General features: G+C 33.9%; 1 protein-coding gene across 9 annotated transcripts in view; it reads left to right on the forward strand.

Annotated features, from left to right (window-relative positions):
• WRN (WRN RecQ like helicase) overlaps positions 1–16,928 on the forward strand; it is a 176,732-nt gene extending 159,804 nt beyond the window's left edge. For 7 of the 9 annotated variants that reach the window (XM_037831309.1, XM_037831310.1, XM_037831311.1 and 4 more), the window contains 5 exons: positions 1,317–1,445; positions 3,821–3,983; positions 10,369–10,577; positions 13,558–13,689; positions 16,186–16,928. In XM_037831309.1, coding sequence (XP_037687237.1) covers positions 1,317–1,445; positions 3,821–3,983; positions 10,369–10,577; positions 13,558–13,689; positions 16,186–16,308 — 756 coding nt within the window. In that variant the 3' untranslated portion in view covers positions 16,309–16,928. The remainder of the gene's footprint in view (positions 1–1,316; positions 1,446–3,820; positions 3,984–10,368; positions 10,578–13,557; positions 13,690–16,185) is intronic. The other 2 variants (XM_037831314.1, XM_037831316.1) reach the window with 2 other exon arrangements.
• Positions 16,929–18,931: the final 2,003 nt, after the last annotated feature.

Consider the following 18,931-nt stretch of genomic DNA (forward strand, 5'->3'; position numbering starts at 1 on the left):
TGGACTGCTCTCTGTTCATAGTCTTTTATCTACATAAAGCATGATTTAATTATTAGACTTTTGCTTACTAGATTTACATTCTAGCCTTACCTTCTTGAGACTGTTACTCTCAGGTACATTGCTGGGTGTTTTAGAGCTTTCCAAACCCTTCAGTCAGGCATTTACAGATGATCTCATGATTTTTTTCCCCCTAAAATGGTTATTCACAACCACCTTTATGGATCTTCCAGTGTAACTTCTAGTGATCACATTTCCAAGATCTTGGCATGAGGCATCCTATAGTTGTTTCCAGGTATGGACAATACTTTAATCCTGAGGGATCTGGCTAATAGGGTTGATTTTTTAGGCATTCCTAGAAAATTTGGGCCATAATTTGAAAGTGTTAAGGTCTCAGATGGAAACATCTCATTCCCATTGGTTAGAAAAATATTCTTTGAAAATCTTGAAGGGATAGAAACAACTCGGAGACCTCTGATCTTATAGTGATGTTGTCTGGCTTCTCTGCTTACCAAGAGGCAGTTGTTCCAGGAATCTGTGATCTGATCTGCAGACCCACTTGTCATTATAGACGGAAACAGACTAGTTCTGGTTCTTTTGGATTTAATTATAGTAAGCCAAGTTCTGTTGTGTTTGATTCTTTTTTATTTTAGTGTTGGGTCTTATGTTTTGGAAGGTAAAGTTGGCATTGTGGAGGGAAACTGTTCATATATTTGAAAACTATCAGTTGGTCTTTTACCTTCTCTCTGGGTTTTAAGAAATTCCAGTAATTCTTCATTAGTCTTAGTTTTTAATTCTTTAACCTTTTTTTCTTTTAAACTTCTTTTAAAAAATAAAATATTAAGATTTTACATATGTTTAAAGTTTAGAGATCTAGTTCAGATGTGTTTTTTTAAACTAATGTATATAGTTATGATATATCTTCTTATGATACATCCTGTATTAGTAACATTTGTTCCATTACCTAAATTTGGATGTTCTGTTCATTCATTCGTTTATTCATTCAGTATTCACTCCAGGGATTGAGGGGTTTAATTGTCTAAACGGAAGACTAGAATTTTTTAGTTCTAAAACCGTGTTTGGTATATAGATATTTTATTTAAAAGTATGCCCTCTAGCATTATTTACCTTTTAATATTGCAACATTAAAGAAAACCACCTTTTTAAGCACCCCCTCCCCCAGAAAGAAGATCTTCAACTCTTGCTTAGAAGAAACTTTATCTGAGCTGTATTTTTTCCTACTGACTAATGATCATATTGGTATCATATTGATCATTATATCATTATTGATTATTTGTGCTACATTTAAAATTTTATAGACAGACCTAATTTCAAGTACAAAACCACAAGAAGAACAAAAGAAAAGTTTCGCTGTGAAAAATAAATTCTCACTGTCACCATCTATGGCCATCACTTATTCTTTATTTCAAGAAAAGAAGATGTCTTTGGTAAGTGTTCCTTTCAAGTTGGAGGGAATTTTTTATTTATCTAAACTTATGTTTTATCAGTGTTTCAATATTAATAGATGTGACTTGGGATCAGTTTCTTCTAACCATATGGTAAGTCTAATCTCATCTTTCATTAGAACAGAATATCATTTTCTTTTTCTGCTAAGCCAGGCTCTGTCAATTAAGTAACAACAGCAAGTACAGTCTGACCGTGATTCTCTTATAGCAGTCTTATCAAGGTTACTGACAAACACACATAAAGCTCAGGAATATTGTGGCAGCCATATTTTAAGACTTTTTTTTTAAAGGAACTAATAGTTTAAAAACTATTGCTGTATTTACTGATAAGAAACAATCTCTAAGATACATTTGCAGAATACAAAAAGGAAAGTGCAGAACAATGTGAAAAACAAACATTAAATGTGTATATCTATGTTTATATATTACATATTCTTTTATATGTATAAAAAATTCATAGAATTTCTCTGGAAGGATGTCCAAAAAACTGGTAATAGCTTATGAAAAAAACTCATTTTCATTTTATATCCTGCTATTCAATTGGCTTTTTTAACCATGCCTGATGCCCTTTGAAAAAAACATCTGATTATTATAAGCAATGGCCATTACTTAAGGTTTCTTCGTTGTTCTGCAATAAACCCTTAAGGCTGTTGAGGGTTTTCTGTATAGAAAATTGAGAATATATTTTATTGAAATGTGGACAGAATGAGACTTCCTGCTAAGTTTAACTAACTTGAATTCCTGTCCTCTTTGAAATTAAATTGATTTGGAACAGGCTAGATGATCCAATGCCTGCTTTTCCTATTCTCTTTGTCTCCATCTACTAGGTTACATTATAAGCTTTTTAATATATTTAAGGTCCAGTATATATAAATGAGAATATACAGTTCCTAGTGTGTCTTTATCACCTAGCAGATACTCTAGTTACTTTCCTTAATTAAAAATGTAACATCCACTATAAAAGAAACAATATAATTCCATTGTACTCTTTTTGAAATAAAATATGTGGTAAATAGGAATTTTAAGTTCAAATCTTACAGGCTCCAGATTTCCTTAATAAAGTACATTCTAATACTCAGCCATGATAAAGATTTCATAGTACTATATTACATATTCATGGTTAAGGATGTAAAGAGTGGTATATCTTCATTTATGTTTTTTGCTATTTTTTGGTTGTATTTTATTGTGTAATGTGATGGTGTGATTACTGTACCTCCTGGGAGCCTGAGAGAGTTTTGCCAGTTAACCACAAACTTAAGCATGCCTAAGGACTAATTAATCAGGAGCAATAATACAATTAGTTTTTAGTAATTTGATGCCCTGTATCAAATAACCCTGATATTATGCACACATGGTGCACACTAATAATAGGTAGACATTTAATGAAAGTAATAAAAATCTTCCTTTAAAGGATGAAAATATTGCTTTAAATACTATATTCTTTGAAAGTATTGATATTCACCAAATAGAGTCCAAATTCAGACTTCCAAAATGTATAGAGAGTATCATGAAATAAGTTAGAGCTTACTGACTAAACTTTCTGAATGTTTAAAAGAATGTTTTGCTTAATGCAGACATAAATGTATTTAGAGTCACATTTGTTTAAAAAAAAAGCAGCATAAATATGGAACTGTCTTTAAATTTAACACAATTCATATTAAGTTCAAGTTAGAAAAATGGTGACAGTGACAGTCCTTGTTAAATTGTACTTATTATTCTTTTATGAATAGAGCCAATTTTAAACCCCTATTAAAGTCCTCTCAAGAACCTTTTATAGAATGTCTCTGGAGTCTTATGTTATCACTAAGCATTTTAGGATTTGTCTTTTTGGAAAGTTTTATAACCAAAGCACCATGTGCTATTTCAAGTATATAGAATATTGTATAATAGCTTACTGTGTTCTCAAAAGGTTGCAACAGCTAGTAGACTTATATAGACTTATATAGACTTATGTAGAATGCCTACTCTCTGCCACTAATCGGCTTTTTTTTGTTTTTAATTTTATTTACCAAAAAATTAAAAAAAATTTTTCAAACAAAACAAAGGAACAAGAAAAACAAAAACAAAATCAGCTTTTAAAGTGAATAATTATAGAGAGAGATGAGGAACGAATTCTAAGCTGAAGTTGGGTGATTTTATTTTATTCAATATAATAAATGTAAAAAAATAGAACCCGTGTAGTCCTATAATGGGGGTAGTTATTAAGAAATGTTAAAATGAAAAATTTCTGTGCAGGTTTAGTTCATTGTTCATTTCTGAGTGAGCAGTTTACTACCTGAGGGTTTTGGACATTATATTTCTGTCCAGTCTGGTGAACATTTTAAAACTCACTGGTTCTTTTGCTGCTATTTCTCTAGAACAGGATAGTTGAGAACAGGACTCTGCCTCTTGCAACAGTGGGCATGCACTTGTCCCAAGCGGTGAAAGCTGGCTACCCCCTTGATGTGGCACGAGCAGGCCTGACTCCAGAGGTTCAGAAGATTATAGTTGATGTTATCCGAAGTCCTCCCATCAACTCAGGTGATAAGTGTGGCCCTGTCTGCAGCCTTATGACAAATCGTCCAACCTCAGATGAAGTAAACAAGTAACCCACTAATATTTCTTGCTTGAACAGCATTAACTCTTCATGCTACCATAAAAACCATAAGTTTGCAGTGATTCTGTTGTTTTAGAATAACAATCTTTCTTGCCCAGTAGCAATCACAGGAAAGTGTACTAATATACTCTTACCCTCCTTTTTCGTTTCCTATTACAACTTACCATCCATCCCCAAAGAGTGTGCTCTGACCTTTTTCAAATTTCTACCACATTACTTGAAAAATAAATTTTCTCCATATTCACTCCCAGTAGCTTACTGACTCATTTCTTTCTTTAAACCTCTATGATTTATTGTCATTTATTTCAAGTTGGTATTCTTTCTAAGGAGCACAGTCATTGGAAGTATCAGTTATTGTAAAGTTGAAGAGATGAACCAAGATATGTAGCCCCCCTTTGTAGAGGAATTTCCTTCTTATAACTTTGCTGCAGAACCTCAACTCTGCTCATATAGAGCCGGCCTCTTTGCCCTGCAAAAATTTTTTTGTAAGTTTATTTTTAAATTACAGTCCATGGTTTGCAAAAATAAAGATGAGGTACATTAGAGGACTTTCCCCCTAAATGTACATATATAAATTGCGTGTGTTCAATATATCTGATAAAATTTCCAAGACTTTTAGGACTGAGCAGTGGCCGTACAAAAGCCTTATGTTCAAAGCTTCAATGCACATAATTACTTTTTATTTCTTTCTTGGGAACAACTGTCAAGTTCTCCCCCCAAAATTTGGAAATAAGAGAAATAAGATCACCCTCTAAAAGCAAAATCAATATTGTACTTAATTGATCAGGACAAAGACCTACAAGTTACCTTGAAAGGCAGCATTATTCCTAGGCTTGAGCAAGACTTGCCTGAAGATGTAAAGAAAGAATGTCTCCATCACACCTATTGATCAACAGTGGGGACACAGGGAAAGGAGAGACACAGGGGAAACTATGGGCAGTGCTCATCTAAGTTATGTCCCTGGGAGAGGGACCGGTGGCTAATGAGACTTCACATATGTTAGAGGCTTATTGATCAGTTATGTCAAGCTCTCCATCGAGGAAGACCCCTTCACAGCTAATTCTGCTTCTATTATCACCTCCTACTTTCTGGTTATAATTTGGTTTCCCATATAGATGTTTCTATAGGGAAATCATGCACTGCTCATGCTAATCTGAGTATTTATCTGTGATAGTGGTGAATTTGTCATTGTAAATTTAAAAATTGGCACTTTGTGAACTTGGTTATGGTGACTTTCCTGAAGTTAAATTAGGTTTTAAATCTGTAATGCTGAGGGCCAGATCCCTGAACTATACTGGAATATTCTAGGTAACTTTCCTTGGATCATTGTATGAGAAAGCTAGCCAACTCTCCTGATGACATTCCATTCTTTCTAACTTCAGCAGCCATTTTCCTAAGAATTAGTGCAGAGGAAGAAAAATAGTATTTACTTTGTAGGATTAGAATTGTGGTTTTGTTTAGACCTTTCTTCTCCAATACAAAATGAAACAGTGTTTTTAGGGAAAGTGAAAGACTCAAATACCTTCTTGATTTTAATACTATGGAATTGATTTTTCCTGTGTAAACATATTGTCTCTCAGGACTGAGAGAACGTATGTCTTTTTATGAGATGTTGGGTAGCAAGCAGCATTCTCTGAAAGAGTTTATGTGGTTTCTTTTTCCAGTGGACAGCCCTGTTTAGTGTCATTCGGCCACCTTCCTTACCTCCTGAAGACTGACAGATGGTGTAGCCTCCTCAGTAAGAGTGAAGGCTCTTGCCCTGCATTTTACAGCTCTGTGACCTCAGGCAAATTACCCAATTTCTGGAGCCTTGGTTTCCTCATTTGTACGATGGGGAGGGATGATATTGCCTCTCTCATAGAATTGCAAGACACTGCACTCAAAGCCCTGGAATGTAGTAAGGATTTTAGTAAATGGTGGTAGTTGTGGAATAAATATGATGATGCTAATGATCGAAGATGTGGGCAGTAGCATCTTATCGCTTTGCCTCTAAATATGATTTCTTTTATATGCTACCTTTTTAGTAGCTAATTAAGAAAATACAATGTTAATTAATAAATAAGTATATAGAAAAGAGGGTTTCTAAAATGGTATTTTATAGAAACATACAACTTAAGAATTCAGGGAGTTTATAATTATCTCTTTTCCATGTCCTAAAGAATTCTTGGGCAAATATTCTTGAATGACATAAAATGGATGTTCTGTTGGCAGGGAAGATGGTTGAGAAAGATTTAAGATTATATTATTCAGCCAAGTATTAACACTATCTATTCTATTTGACTCTTATTTGGATATGGTAAAGAATTGAGGTGCTGTTAATTTGCTTTTTTAGAGAATTTTGGATTTGGAAAGGAAATTGGAAATCATTAAAATTCCCTTTTCCAACTCCCACCGTTTCACAGAGAGGAATCTCAGGCCTCGAAAGTTGCAATAATTCTGTTAATGTCACACAGGTTTTTTTGTTTTGTTTTGCCTTTTTTTTTTTACCGTACCACGTTAGAGAAAGTTGTACTGTCAGTAACATAGAAGAAATACACAGTTTCTGATCCTGATATAAGATAAGGGTTTACTTACCTCTAACTTGTTGAGTAAAATAAATTCACTTAATTATATTCAGTTTAATATCTTTATATACATAGTATCTTTTGGTACCCACTACATATTTCCAGTACCCTCTTCATTTTGATCATAGTAATTTCAATTCTGTTATTAATTAGCTTTTTAAATTAAGAAATAATATAATCAAGCAGAAAATATAAACATGAAAAATTCTCTATAATTGTACAACCCAATTTGACATATATTGGGGAGCTGTGAAAAACATTTGATAATCATTAGCGACAAACATTAGGTAAAAACATGTTTTTACCACCATACACAGAGTATAGCATTAAATAAATTTTTACTTAGAGATAAGTATTAAGTTGAATTTACAACGAACATGAGATCACTTTTAAATATACTTATTAAACACTTATTTCTTCTGTCAAAATGCTGTTAATAGATGGTACATATACTATGAAAGAAGACATTATTATAGCCTACTTCCAAAGCTAAAATAGAGGAACTTAAGAAGATTGTAACAACCATAAGCTCTAAATATTATTCCTTTTGATAGTACATTTATAGTCTGTAAGATACTATTTACTGATGTGAAATTTTGCTTTTAGGATCTTGTTTTTCTACGATAAAATACTCTTATATTTGTTCTGTTACTAGAGAAAATATTGTTAGGTTATAAACAACAAGAAATGAAAAATATGTATAGTGTATTAATTATTCAGATTCTTATTTTCATCTCTTATTTAACTATAGCCAGATCACATAATTCACTGTTTTCATGAACAAGTTTGATTGAAATTTAAATTTTTCACAATCCTGATTGAGAAATTTTCTATATTTTTATTATGACAAAATGTTCTACCTATAAATAGGGTATTTGAATTGAAAAGACATGTCCATCATTTTCATGTTATCGTCTTTGCTAAGTAGGTTTTGTCTTTGTAACTTAATATTTAAAGGAGTTCTGTACCTTCTCATTCTTTTAGAATATTCTTAAAGAGTATTCTAGTTTATCTTTTTTTTTCTGTGTTTATATAATCTTAAGGTTTTTTGGGCATTGAGATTTTAACTACATATAATAATAAAGCAAGGCCTTTAATGAGGTGCCTAGATAGTATTTTGAATAATTTCATTCTTCTTTTCTTTATGTGCATGTAACTGGAAAATTAAGAGTAGATTTCAAGGGACCTGTCACCACAGTGGGGGTAATATGATCTGTTTAAAACACTGAAGCTGTGCAGCCAGTGTTTATCATTCAATTCTCCAGGATATATTTTTAGCACTTATTTGCTTGGAAAGTTAGTGTAGAATAAGATGCATCTTTAAAGCTAGATGTCACTTATTCACATATGTATATGTAGGATGGCTTTAAAATAGAAATATAAAAGGTACTTATAGAAAAGAGTAAGTAAATATATGAATTTTTCTAATTATAGCTAGAAATTATATTTTAATTATAATAACTTTAAACATTTATTAAATCAACAGTGGTGTAACACTGTAGGCAAATGTTTTTGTAGTATCATAATTTTATAAAAAGACATTTTAAAAGTAGATTGATTTGGAAGTAGATTCAAAATGTAATGAAATACCTCAGACATTTTTTCTTGTTAAAATAATTTGTTTAGCCCATGATACTACTGTAGTTCAGGATTGGATTTTCCCCAGCAAATTGGTTTGTAAATATTACATTTACAATGTGATGAAATTAAGAATGTATAGTTTATTTAATTGTAAATATTCACAGAGGAAAATGAATTTAATACAACATAGTTGTATTAGTTGGCCAGTATATGGGAAAATTTGCATGTGCTTCTTCTAGAACAGCACTGTCCATTAGAAATATAATGTGAGCCACATATGCAATTTAAAATTTTCTAGTCCCCATATTCACAAAAGTAAAAATAAACAGGTGTGGTAGTTAATTTGAATAGTATATCTTTATTTAACCCAGTATATCCAAAATTGTATCAGTTCAACGTGTAAGCCATATAAAAACTATTAATGAGATATTTTATATTCTTTTCCCCATTATTAAGCCTTTGAAATTGGATATGTATTTCACATCAGCAGCATATCTCAATTCAGATGCTAAATTTTAATTGGAAATACTTGATCTATATTTAGATCTCATGAAATTTACAGTAGAAAAAAGTAAATTAACATACCCAGGTTCTTCCAAACATGCTTAAAAGTTTTCCAGTAACTGAATTGAATACCAGTTTTTAAATTTAACTTTAAATTAGCTAGAATTAACAAAATTAAAAATGCAGTTCCTCAGTCACAATGACAATATTTCACGTGCTCAGTAGCCACATATGGTTAGTGGCTGCTGTAGTGGGCAGCACAGTTCTAGACGTACTTTGGCAATATGTGTCAAAATATTGACTGTGTCTAACCTTTGAACTAGCAATCCCACTTCAAGGAATCTAGAAGTACGGAGAAATATGCTTAATATATTGTCCATCAGAGCATGTTTTTCAATGAAAAATTGAAGACACATGAAAAGCAACTTATAAAGTAAATTCTGATTCATACATGTAACAGAATATGCTTCAGCCATTAAAAAAATGATGTAGTCAATTGGTAGAATTTGTATGGTATTAGGATGGCATAATGACCAAGGGACAAGCATTTAGTTTGATTAATAGATGTGATAGTCAAGTTGCTGATTTTTATTACATGTAGAGGTAATTTTGTCTTTCTAAGACTTTGATTAGCACCTCTTACATTTTAAAATCTTAATTAAAGTTAGGAAAAACAAATAGGCTAAGTAGTTAGCACACTGTCCCAGCTTCTATTAACTGTGCTAAGTGACTTTCTTTTCCTGGCTTTTTCCTTTGTAACTGCAGTGTTCTTGGGAAGTCCTAGAATAGCAAGATAAGATCTTTGGAGAAAATGAGTAATTTAAACCTGAAAAGGGTAATGAATTAAAGATCATCTTTTTTGGTGTGGACTTTAAAAATACTTGGTCTGATTGCTAATTTAAATTGAGTATCAGAAGTGTATGATACCGATTTATATATCACATGAACATAAATGAATAGGTTCTAAGTTGCTTCATATTACCTTATCCTAGAGCACGGCATATGAATGTGAATGTTGGAAGGAAATGCATGAAATGTGAATGATCTGTAGGGAGATTCCTCCATAATTTATAGGTGTGAAGAAATTGACAGTCTGAACAGTTCGGTTGAGTCACAGAAAAAACTAACGTTCCTTGATTCTGAAAATAAGACATATCTTTACAGAAATGCTCATCTGCTTAATATGCATTGTAAATAATTGATTTCATTTGTTGTGCTATAATGGCCATTGAAAAAGTTCTTTTTATTAGCATAATTATTTGCAAGTACAATTAGCTTCTATTTTAAGAATGAGTTATTTTCAAAAATTTTTTGTAATTGTTGTTTGAAATTTGAAGCACATTTTCTTTAGAAAGAATGTTGTGAAAGGTTGTTTAGATTCTCCCAGCAGTTTGTAAAAGATAGTTTGAAACCTAATTTATGCTGGCCTGATTGTGTCTTGGAGGCAAGGGGTTCAGGCAGTGTAGTAGTGAGAAGGGCACATTTTCACACTATTTCCATTCACTAGGACTACAAGCATTTGAAAGAGAGGAATATTTTTTCTTTGGCTATTTTCCTCCTTTATTTTCTACGAAATATTTCACTTCTATTTCCAGCTCATAGGTTTTCTAAAAATGATTTGCATATCTATTTTACAGTGTTATTTTTATGTCGTCTACAGATATGAATAAAATTAAACTGATTAGAACATTGGTTCCTGCAAACATTGACACTTACCTTATCCACATGGCAATTGAGATCCTGGAAAAAGATAGCAGACTGTTATCCCAGCCTTCATGTGATTCCAACAAAAAGAGATGTTTCCCCTACTCAGAGGAGAGCTGTTTAACTTCCAAGAGAAGCAAGGAGGAAGCAGGCATTAATACCAAGGTGTTAATTATATGTAGAATTTTTACAAATTCTGATATGTTACTTCTTTATGTGTTATATTTCTTTGCTTTTCATATATGTGATCTGAGAAAAGTGATTTTTTCAAGAGAGAAGAAGGGGAGTATAGTCCATCTATAAAGCTAATTATATGGAATATTAGCTTAATTTTACCTCTACCTCTATTACTTAGTCTGAGAAATACTTTTTCCTTCAGAGGTATAGATAATATTGGTTTTAAGCAAAGTTGGTGTAAAATTAATGACAAAAACAAATTGTTTTACAAATATCTCCAAAGCTGCTTTGTCTGTCATTCTGTCCTCATAATGCTCTGTTACTATTACATTGACTATCTAGGGTATAATGGTAATTGTGCTTTTTTGTATGAACAAGGAAAGAGCACAAGTCCAATATTATTGTAAATTGTATATTTTATTAAAATCAAATGCTTTGAAATTATTGTTCTGTGTGTGGTATTATATAAATGAATAGTAATCAGAAAAGGTATGACTTTTTTTTTTACAAGATGACTCTATTAAAAGATTGTATAGATTTGAAATTGTACCTCCAGGTCTGAAAGTTATATGAGTCCATGATAGATGTTTGTGAAAACTAATAATTTACTAAAAACCTGTTTTCATTCTTAAATGACAAATTCAGCATGGTAGTAGCTGGTTGTTAATGTTCATATTTGAAGATTAAGGATTCCATTAAAAATAAGGGAAATTGGTCTTTGTTAATTCTGTGCTTCAGTTAGGTTTGTATATAGTCATGCCCTAGATAATCTAATGAAATTTGTTTAAGTGGGATTCTTCACATTATTTGAATAACTGAACTTGGTATAAAAAGGACATTAAAGAAAATATACTTAAGGTGGAATCAGTAAACTTTGGCTTCTATTCCCAGCCTTTTATTTCTGCCATCTATACCAGGTGCTCGAGACCCTCCTATATTTTTCCCACCTTGTACCTATCAATACAGAAAAAAAGTATTATTTGTAATTTTTCTTGACTATGGAAGTATATTTATAGAAAAATATTATTTTAACCATATATTAGCACTTTTGCACTTGAAATAACATCAGATGCTGACAAGTCAGAGGATATTTCTTGTGGGTGGGTGGGTAGAAATCACACAAAGTCTACTGGATTCTGTATCTCATTCAGCCTCTTTCCCACTTAGGGAGGCAGGGGTATCAGGGCTGGGAAGTAGACATCTGTGCTACATCTTTCTTTCATCTGCCTCCCCATATAGAAAGCTACAGCCAAGCCACTGGTGATGAGTCTGCTGGAGGCCTGCTTTCAGGATCTTTCATGTGTTAATTTTCATCTATTCTACTGACCCAGGATGCATCCCACAGTCTATTTCATCTTATAATTGATGCTTCTGATAAATAATAATGCCATTGGAACAGATCCTTTTTATTAATCGATGCATTATTTTCACCTCTTATGATAGAAGCTCAACCGTGCCTCTGTTTAATGGAGGAAGATTATGTTGGTGTTGGTAGTTCTGGTTCAACATACGTTGATGCACAGGGGTTCTTTAAATATGTAGTTTTTTTAATTTCTGAAAAGTTTTCTTAAAGTGTGGTTTAAAAAATTTTTTATTTCAGGAAAGTTTTCTTGAATTATAGTTTTTAGCAGTTTTGATCCTTTGTTTTCCATTTCTTTTTCAGGGATCCCTAGTTTTTTGCCTTGCTTTTAGTTGTCACTGTCTCTTGAAGTATTTTTACTTCTTTCTTCATTTCTCTTTAATTTTAATATTTTCCCTCTCACCTTTTATTTCTTTTTGGACATAGTCTGTTGTATTTATTGCTCTTATGTTCCTTGTAGTTGAATTTTCACTTCTGTAATTATTTTTTCTTTTATTTCTAATTCTTTCTTGGGTTTTCCCCCTCAGTTTTTAATTTTTCCAATTTTGATTTCTGTTGTTCATTCATTTTCTTAATGTTTTTCAGCTCACCTTGAGAGGTTACAGTAATATTTGGTATCTAAACAAGTCTTTCTGGCATATAAGGTTTAACCTGGATACTTTTCCTTTGCTCATTTTCATGTGAAATTAGATTTCCTGCCCATTCACAAGAAGGCATGGTTCAGGATAGCTTTTCCAACTTCACAAAGCTCTCTCTTCTTTTGTTTTTATGTAATATTCAAAATACAGAGACAATCTGTTTAGGAGATATACTCTGTTGCTACTTCTATCTTTCTCTTTCCTTTGTCTCTGTGGTAGTTGTCCTGCTTGATTCTGATGTAACTCCCAGCAGTTTCTCCTGGGCATGGATCTTTTCCTGGAAGGCAGCCTTGGCTGGTCAGTAGAGTTCATAGGAGTCACCTGTTCCAGTCCCTTTAGACACCACTGTGGACCTCGTACTCAGCTCTTCTTGGGGTGGGCACAGTGCCCCAGTTGCAGATGCTGTTCTCAAATTAATTTTTCATGCTTTGCATTGTATACCTGTAGGCTGTCATGGGGTTCTCTTATTCTCAGGTCTGTCAGGCACCTCACTGCTTGCCTCTCTTTGTCCCACTGCAGATACTATTACCTTGCAGGTACTGTGGCTGTTGGTGGTTTGTCATCACATGCTGGTAGTTTGGGTGTCCTGAGGATACCTTTAAAGTTAGTTTCATTCATCCTGTTTTAATGCTGGGAATCGGAGTGATTCAAAAACTATCTTGCTGCTGGCACCATCCTACCAGAATCCTCTCCTCCTGTTCCTCTCTTATTTTTTCTGACTGTATGGGAGTGATACTGCACTGCCACTCAATTTAATTATATATTTTAAATAGAAAATATTACTTACAATCAGTTTTAAGATACTCAGGCAAAAGTGCTTTATGGGTATATTGTTATAATTATTATTAAAGTTAGTACTTAAGAAGCAAATTTATTAAGGTTTCCTGTTTTTGGTGTATTTTTTTTTTTTTTTTTAAATAAGAAAACAGTACATGTTATAACTATTTTGTTTTCCATAAAAATTTTATAGACTGGTGGAAAACATCCTGGTGATTTTTCACTGAAAGTTGGGAGTCACAGAAATTCACTAAGACTAACTACTTTGAATCAGCCATCAAATGATCCAGAAGAAGAAGATTTATTTACAGATTCTCATTCAAAAGTAAAATTAATTTAATAAAATATTTCTCATGAGAAATACATCAGGCTTGATAATTAATATGTTTAGATTTTTCTTACTTCTAGATGAAATTAAATGTGAAAATATCACCCATATTTCTCCATTTGCCTACATATAAATGTGTACATATAAATTAGCAAATGAGTTAATGCATTCCATTCTCAACTTAATGTTAATAGCTTGTTAATGGAGCTTGGGGTATCAGAAGGATGTAAACAGTCCCTCAAAATTTTATTATGACTGCTGGGAATTTTAATCTTCTGATGCAGGCAGCAGTCACTGGAAGGCATTGCTTCTGAGGTGACTTAGACTTCGTCTTTAGTCTTTCCAGATAATTACTGTTGAGATGCAAAAGACACACTCAGTGTAAGTATTTTCTCCTTTTCTGAATGAAGTAAAATCATTATAATTACAGGATAAACAATGAAGATAAGATTCTATAGAAATGTTACAGAAGATGAAAGACTGTAAATGATATAGCTACCAATTGAGTGCCGAGGATAAATCGAATGTATGTTGACACTTTGTATACATTCTCATTTAATTACCACAGTTATCTTCTGATGTTATGTATTCCCATTTTTGTGCGTGAAGAAACTGAGGCTTAAATAACATACATAAGGTCATACATTTAGCAAGTAGCTCAATTACAATTCAAACCTAGTTCTGTCTGGTTTCAGCATCCAGGATTTTTCATTGCATTAAGCTACAGTAATATTTAGTTTTTCTTCCTCTGCTCTATTACTGTTCAGGCGTCTTACTCTGTTTTGCTCTTTAGCCTAGTAATATTCTTAACAGGTTTCATTGCCTCCAAATGTACTCGGGTTCAAACTCTGTTGCAAGCAACCATAGTTGTATATGGGTACAGGGATTTTGATATCCAGATTTTTGGGGGCTGGGCGCCGGGCAGATGGCAGAGTGGCACCAGCAAGGGGGCTGGGCACCATCTCCTGGCCGAGCAGGGAGAGCGCGCCCAGCCCCGCCAAGTCTGATGCCCACGCGCCGGGGCCCCAGCTGCCCCTGGCCGCCCTGCTGCAGTTGCTGGCGTCGGCAGGTGCTGGGGCCTGCGCTTCGCGATCTAGACCCAGGAGACCATCGCGGCGCCCGGCAGGACCCGGACACTGAGCACCTGTACACGGAGCGTAGCGCACTTCATCATGTTCTTCGCACCCTGGTATGGCCACTGTCCGCGGCTGCAACCCACCTGGAATGACCTGGGGAACAATAGAACAAAGTCTATGTGCTTAAGGTGCACTGCGCACAGACTCAGAGGTGTGCTACACCCAGGGGGTTCAAGGATACCCCACTTGAAATTTTTTTAAGCCTGGCCAAGAAGCTGTGAAGTACCAGGGTCTTCGGGACTCCCAGACGCTGGAAGACTGGACGCTGCAGGCGCTGAAGGAGGAGGCCGCTACGCCAGCGCCAGCGCGAGCTCCAGAAGCGCAGCCGCCCAGAACCGCAGAGCTTAAGCATGAGCTCTCAGTGAGCAACTTCGAGCTGCACATGGCAAAGGGCTACCACTTTACCGCGGTTTGGTCACTGCAAAGCTCTAGCTCCGACCTGGGAGCAGCTGGCCCCGGGTTTTGAACTCTTCTCTGGAAACCACGTTGCCCACTATCCCTCTCTTCTCTGATTCAGAGACTGTTTCTGAGGATCTAGTGCTCAAACTGAGATCACACAAATATTTGCCGTTTTAGGCCTATGGAGCACATATACTTTTTTTTATCTTTTTCGTGTGCAGGTGGTATAGTTCACAACCACTGCTGTTCTTAAGTACTTTTTTCAGGGACTTTTAACCTCAAGTCCAGAGGCTTCATTTGGTACACAAGACCCCTATAATTGTATGCAAAGTAATGCATATGTGTATTTATCCTTTTTTATTCTGGGAAATGGTCATTCAGCAAATGTTCGAAGTAGTCTGTGAGACAAGAAGAAAATTTTTCACTGTTCAGCAAATGCTTTTGTGTTTCTAGTAATTCCTTGGGACTATGCAAAGTGCTGATGATAGTTGAACCTCTCTTCTAGTCTACCAACCAGTGTACACATTAGAAGTTACATTTTTTTTACGTGTCTAATGAGGGTGTGTGTGTGTGTGGCGGGGAGAGGTGGGGGGTTGCGCCAGGGCAGATACCTTCCTCAGAATGTTAAATTCACCACTTTGGTCAACTCAGAGTCAAATATACCATGGGACATAGATCTAAAATAATCTCCAGCTCTTTGCTTTCTAGATGAATATCTACATGTGGATGTCTAAGAATAGAAAATGGGATAACAAGTAATTGCCTAAAGAAATAATATAATGATTTATTCTCTCTTTATTTCTTTACTTTTTGACCACAAATAAATTCTATAAGTCTCATTATTTTGTTTTGTTTTACTTGGTTTGGGGGGAGACGGAGTATGTTCAGTAAATTGTGTTAAGTTTTGCACCACATTTTCAGTAGTACAAATATATATTTTTTTTCTTATTTCCTGTAGACTTCAGCTGAAACCTCAAAGAGAAAATTACCTGAGTGGTTTGCCAAGGGAAATGAGACCTTACCTGATACCAACAAGAAATCAATTACCAGAACAAAAAAGAAGTTTTTTTTTTTAAGTTAACTTGGCAGTTTTACCAGAGGAATTATGTATATCTTGCTGTATTACCAAAGTAGAATTGTATTTCATTTCTGAGAAGAGTGGGATTAAATTTAATTTTAAAAATATTCCAATGCCAAAGTAAAATTACATGTTTATTGAAAGACTGGTATCTTAAATCAGCCTTCTGCTACTCACATATCTGGGTCTTCTAAGAGCCTGAGAGAGTACATAGAGTCTAAAATATTAAATTAAATCTTTCAGATTGCTTTAAGAAACTATTATTGTCCTGTTTTCTAATCTTTATTCATAAAAATATATTTGGAAATCTAATATGCCATTTGATATAGATAATAAATTAGTAGTTGTGTGGTGGTTGTGTCACAAAAAAATATTTCTGTCTTACCAAAATTCTGTTTTTGAAGAAAATTGACTTTACTATTTTTATAAGAAGCTCTTATAAACATTGCTAAAATGGTAATAGTGAACCAGACAGTGAAAATCAAACATTATATTTGGGTTCCATGTAAATAGGGGAAAAGAATGTAACAGGTTACTGATTATGCTATGCAACCATGTACTTTGTATTTTATACACTGTATCTATTATTTTTCAAATAATAAAACAATCTCTTCCATACTGAATATTATAAAGATATATGTGTGTATATTATACTTTCATTTGGTTAATTAATTACCTTGAGTTCCTTTATTTTTTGGGGATGTCACACTTTTATTCTAGTATCTGTTTATGTTATACATGTTCACCATATGGTTTATAAATACTTCTTTTTTGCTAATACTGTCATGGCGAACTTTCCATGCCAGTACATGTTGGCCAAGCTCATTCTTTTTTACAGCAACATAGGATTCCATTTGGTGAATAGACCATAATTTATATAACCACTTTTCTATTGATGATTGTGTCATTTTTTTCCCTATTTCAGATAGTTCCTAGAAGTGGAATTATATAGTCAAAGAAGCATACTGTTCATTACTTATTTTTTCACTTAAGTGTATTACAAATGTGTTTTTTTCCCTGTCAATTAACAGTTTTCCACAGAATTTTCTAACAAGACAGGTGGTGATTTTAACTACTATGATTTTTGATATTATATAATAATTTTGTCAACATTTAGAAGATCTTTATCACTCAAGGAGCCAATATTTTTGGATGACTAATGCATGGTTGTTACAAAATCATGCATTAGATAAAAGATCCACTCAAAGTACAGGATGGACCAATGAATTTTAATGTAGCAGAGTATGAAAAATTCATTATTGTATTTTCAGATTCCACACAGCAACTAATCTAAGAAACTACTAGTTTTCCAGTTTTGGTGAGTTTCAAAGAAGAATTTCCACAATTATCTGAAAAGGGTATTAAAATACTCCTCTCTTTTCTAACTACATATATATGTGAGGCCAGATTTTCTTCATATACTTCAGCGAAAGTAGCATGTCAAAACAGATTGAATACAGAAGCAAATCTGAGAATCCAGCCACTTTTATTATGACAGAGAATAAGGAGATTTACAAAAATGTAAAACAATGCCACTCTTCTCACTTGTTGTGAAAATACAGTTGTCAAAGATGTATTTATGTTAACATGGAATGAGTTTATTACAGCTCATTTTAAAAAGTAGTAGTTTTAAAATTTCTTTTATATAACCTATATAAACAAAGCTGTTTGGGATACTCAGTGATTTTTAAGTATGTAAAGGGATCCTGAGTCCTTAAAATTTTAGAACTGCTGTTATAGTATTTTATTATATCAATGTGTTATAAATTATTTAACTGATTTCATACTGATGGACATTAAAGTTCCTCCTAGTTTTTCTGCTATTTTAAACAGCACTGCTTTGAATGTTCTCAAAACTAAATATGATATGGTTTCATGCATATACATAACCAGACACAGAGAGAGAATTGTTTTCTTCATGTGTTTTATCATCTGTAATGGACTTTGTGCCTTCTCAGCATATATTGTCTCCCCAGTTTCTGCAGCTCCTGACTTCTGTTTGGATTGGTTCTAGGGAGGAGAATTCCAGCCTGGATGTAGGATTGGACCTGTGGCTTCATCTAAGCTTGTCCCTGGCAACCCATGCACTGTTCCAGTCAGAGTGGATCTCAGGACTTTTTAAGGGAATGCTGGAACCAATATGTTCTCTTTTTCCCAGCTGGCACAAAAGAGGAAGCACAAACTGTTGGATCAGCTTTAGAAAAGGAAGAATCATCCTTTAGCGATGCTGACCCCGAGGTAGGCTGAGCCAGAAACATGGAGAAAAAGGTTATTGGGGGATTTGCTGAACTATTCGTTGATGCCTTTCCTGAAATTAGTCCTACTTTTGAATATTACAAACACATGGGGCATTAAATTCCCTTTACTCATTTTAAATCTGTTTGGATGAGGGTTTTTTGTTTGTTTTTAGCTTCCAATTGTGTGCTGTTGTCACAACAGTCAGTGCAGTACAAAACAGTACAGTACAGTACAGTGATGTGATTGTAGAGGGACTTCCAACAGACACATTAAAGTTTCTTTTGTGGCAAAGGATATGGAATCTCATGGGGTTAGTGACACAAAGGAGAAGACAAAGTAGCATGCTTCAGAGGGAGGCCTGGGCTTCCTTGATCCTGCAGGGGCTCCA

The sequence above is a fragment of the Choloepus didactylus genome, chromosome 3, assembly GCF_015220235.1.
Source record: "Choloepus didactylus isolate mChoDid1 chromosome 3, mChoDid1.pri, whole genome shotgun sequence".
Lineage (NCBI taxonomy): Eukaryota > Metazoa > Chordata > Mammalia > Pilosa > Megalonychidae > Choloepus > Choloepus didactylus.